The sequence below is a fragment of the Ptychodera flava genome, chromosome 4 (genome assembly GCF_041260155.1).
Source record: "Ptychodera flava strain L36383 chromosome 4, AS_Pfla_20210202, whole genome shotgun sequence".
NCBI classification, from domain to species: Eukaryota; Metazoa; Hemichordata; class Enteropneusta; family Ptychoderidae; genus Ptychodera; species Ptychodera flava.
In genome coordinates, this window is record NC_091931.1 from 44,701,692 (window position 1) to 44,704,576 (window position 2,885).

The window sequence follows — 2,885 nt, forward strand, 5'->3', positions numbered from 1 at the left end:
GACCCGGAACTTTTCTCGTGTTTTTTAAATCACACCAGATATTTTTAAACTTATTGTATGGGGTCGTCACCCATTGAAATAAGCAACAAAAAACTCCCAACCCGGGCGACACACCCTGTTTTTTTGAAGGCATGTCAACGGAAACACCACAAATGTTTCAGCCTAGACATCGGCGCGTTATTATTCCCTGAAGAAGACAAAGTTCCTGCTCAGTGAAACGAAGTAATGCGGCCTGCAGTGAAACTGCGTTTACCCTCATCCAAAGAAAGCATTCTTTTCACTTTTTCCTTACTGTTTCGGTATATTCAACGCCCCAATCAGATAGGTTGGTACCCCTATGCACGTTATCACACGCGATCGGATTAACGGAGGCTGTTATTAGGAGTGAGCTAGTCAACAATACACAGCTAATGACCTCACAGAGCGTCCACTTTGCAAGTAAACTGGTATAGAAATCAATTTGCTGGATAAAACAACTATGGATTCCATTTTACTCTGTGCTTGACTAGTAAACCTTTGTTCTGTTGTGATGGCCGACTCAGACTACACGTCCACCGTTTAATTCTTCGTTTACAAATACTAACATGTGGTATAAAGGGATGTATACTGTAAAAACGTAAGTTATTTATGACTTGCTTTTATCAGAACAGTTGAATAAGCTGTTGAGGCAATGTACTTACAGACAGTATTCAAACAGACAACATGGCGTGTGGTGTAGGGTGCCAGTGTTTGACTTTCTGAAGAAATAAGAATGGGTACTTTTTAGAAGTCAACTTGAGCTTGAACATCATGGCGACACCGAAGATCATCATTTCGCCCTTGAGGGCTCTTTTTCATAGCTTGGATCGACATCTCGACAATACAGCCTTAGACAGGATAAAATTACTTTTGACAGGCAACCTACTGGACGAAAAGGACACTGAGAAAATGAAAACTGCAATGGACGTGTTCGTTTATCTAGAAATGCGTGGCTGTGTGTCGCCCGACAATGTTGAGTTGCTCATTGAGGTTATGGATTTATTACAACGACAACCATTGAAGAAAGAAGTGGAACAATTTAAATACGACAGTTCACCAATGTGTGCTATTGAGGGCATACCAACAAGCCTTGTCAGGGGTGAATCTGCCAATGTAACGGTCAGGATTACTGACAGGAGAGGAAAACCAGTTGTGTCATATAAGGAGATCAAAACAAAGGTGTGGAAAGAAGATGGGTCGTGTGAGGACATAGTTGCAGTGGACAAAGGACATGGTAGACACAGTCTGAGAATTGATGCAGATGTTGGTGGAAGTTTTGAAGTTACCGTAGAACAGGGTGACCAGCCAATACCAGGATCACCATTTGTGATTTCCATCAAGGGTTTGGTGAAGACAATAGGCAAAGGCCAGCTTAACATGCCTACAAGGATAACGATTAATAAAAGCGGAGACTTCGTCACAGCTGATAAGTTTAACAACAGGATACACATAGCTGATAGGAATGGAAAGACTAAATTAAGTTTCACGTTTACACAATTCGAGAATCCATTGGTACCTGAAAAAATAGCAGTATTAGCTGATGATGAATACTTCATGTCAGATTCAGGCAACAATCAGATCGTTGTGATAGATGAGGACGGACAGTTACTCAGATGCTTTGGACAAAATGAACTGAAATATGCCTTTGGAATAAGTATCAGTCCTCTGGATGGCAGTGTTTATGTCACAGACTGGGATCAAAAGTTCGACGACACACACAAGGAGGATAGTCACTGTGTCAGAAAATTCACACAGGATGGTCAGTACATCAAATCCTTTGGAAAGTATGGCACCAGGAAGGGAGAATTCAGGGGACCTGAATATGTGGCTATCAACAGGCAAGGAGAAGTATTAGTTTCCGAAGTGATCAATAGCCGTGTCCAGGTGTTCAATGCAGATTGTGAATGGCTGTACTCATTTCGTAATATCAGAACTAATGACATCTTGATGCGTCCACTTGGAATAGTGACAGATGCAGATAGTTATGTATATGTTTGCGATGCTGACCACAAACGTGTGGTAAAGTTAGACAGCAGAGGAAGATTCTTATCCCGTATTGACAGCGACGAGGATGGCCTGGATTTTCCTCATGGTATCGCACTGACCAGTGACGTTGCCTGCAGCGTTGCTGTAGTTGACCATACCAATGACTGCATTAAAGTGTTAGCACAGTAAGGATGACTGTATATATTGTGACGTCTTAGTCATAGACAATAAAGAAGTTTCTTGCTGTTTAATAATTTTTTTATGAATTATACTGCTTTGCATGACACTTATAAATTCAGCACGAGTTATTTAAAGTCATAACATATATACTGGAAATTGAACTATTGAATAAATTCAGTCAAAAATGAAAATTTAACACGCTGATATCGACATGATGCATGTACAATCTTCACATGATATAACGTTTGCTCTTTTTCATACTCAATCTCGAAAATATTGTGAATGCGTTTATCTAATCATGATTATTATGTGCCTCAAAGTCAGACGCGAAAATAAAGCTCCTTGGCCTTTTGCATTCGTAACCATTATTCATATTAGCATTGACCTAATTCTATATAATTATACGGTTTAACAATTATTTTGACACGGCGAATGGCTTCTTATTTTCAATTTGTATTAAATAACACTTCAGATTGGCGTGTATTTTGGAAGAACGAAATTTGTTCATATGAGGGCGAGGCAGTTCCAGCTCAATTAGTTGAGGACTTCACATGCGCACCTATTTTGTTAACTGCAATTTTATTATTATTACATTTTAACAAGTCTTTTATTGAGGTCATCAAAATAGTTGACAATCTCAATTGTTTTGAATGTACATACATGTCTATTACAAAAACTACACTGAAATGATATCAATAAAT

At 39.2% G+C, this 2,885-nt stretch overlaps 1 protein-coding gene across 1 annotated transcript; it reads left to right on the forward strand.

Annotated features, from left to right (window-relative positions):
• The first annotated feature begins 789 nt into the window (after nucleotides 1-789).
• LOC139132306 (tripartite motif-containing protein 3-like) lies at nucleotides 790-2,193 on the forward strand. Its single transcript, XM_070698696.1, has one exon. The coding sequence runs from the start codon at nucleotides 790-792 to the stop codon at nucleotides 2,191-2,193; it is 1,404 nt and encodes a 467-aa protein (XP_070554797.1).
• The last annotated feature ends 692 nt before the right edge of the window (nucleotides 2,194-2,885 follow it).

Excerpts from the sequence above, each read along its gene's own strand:
- LOC139132306 (XM_070698696.1), top strand. The coding sequence starts at position 790 with ATGGCGACACCGAAGATCATCATTTCGCCCTTGAGGGCTCTTTTTCAT.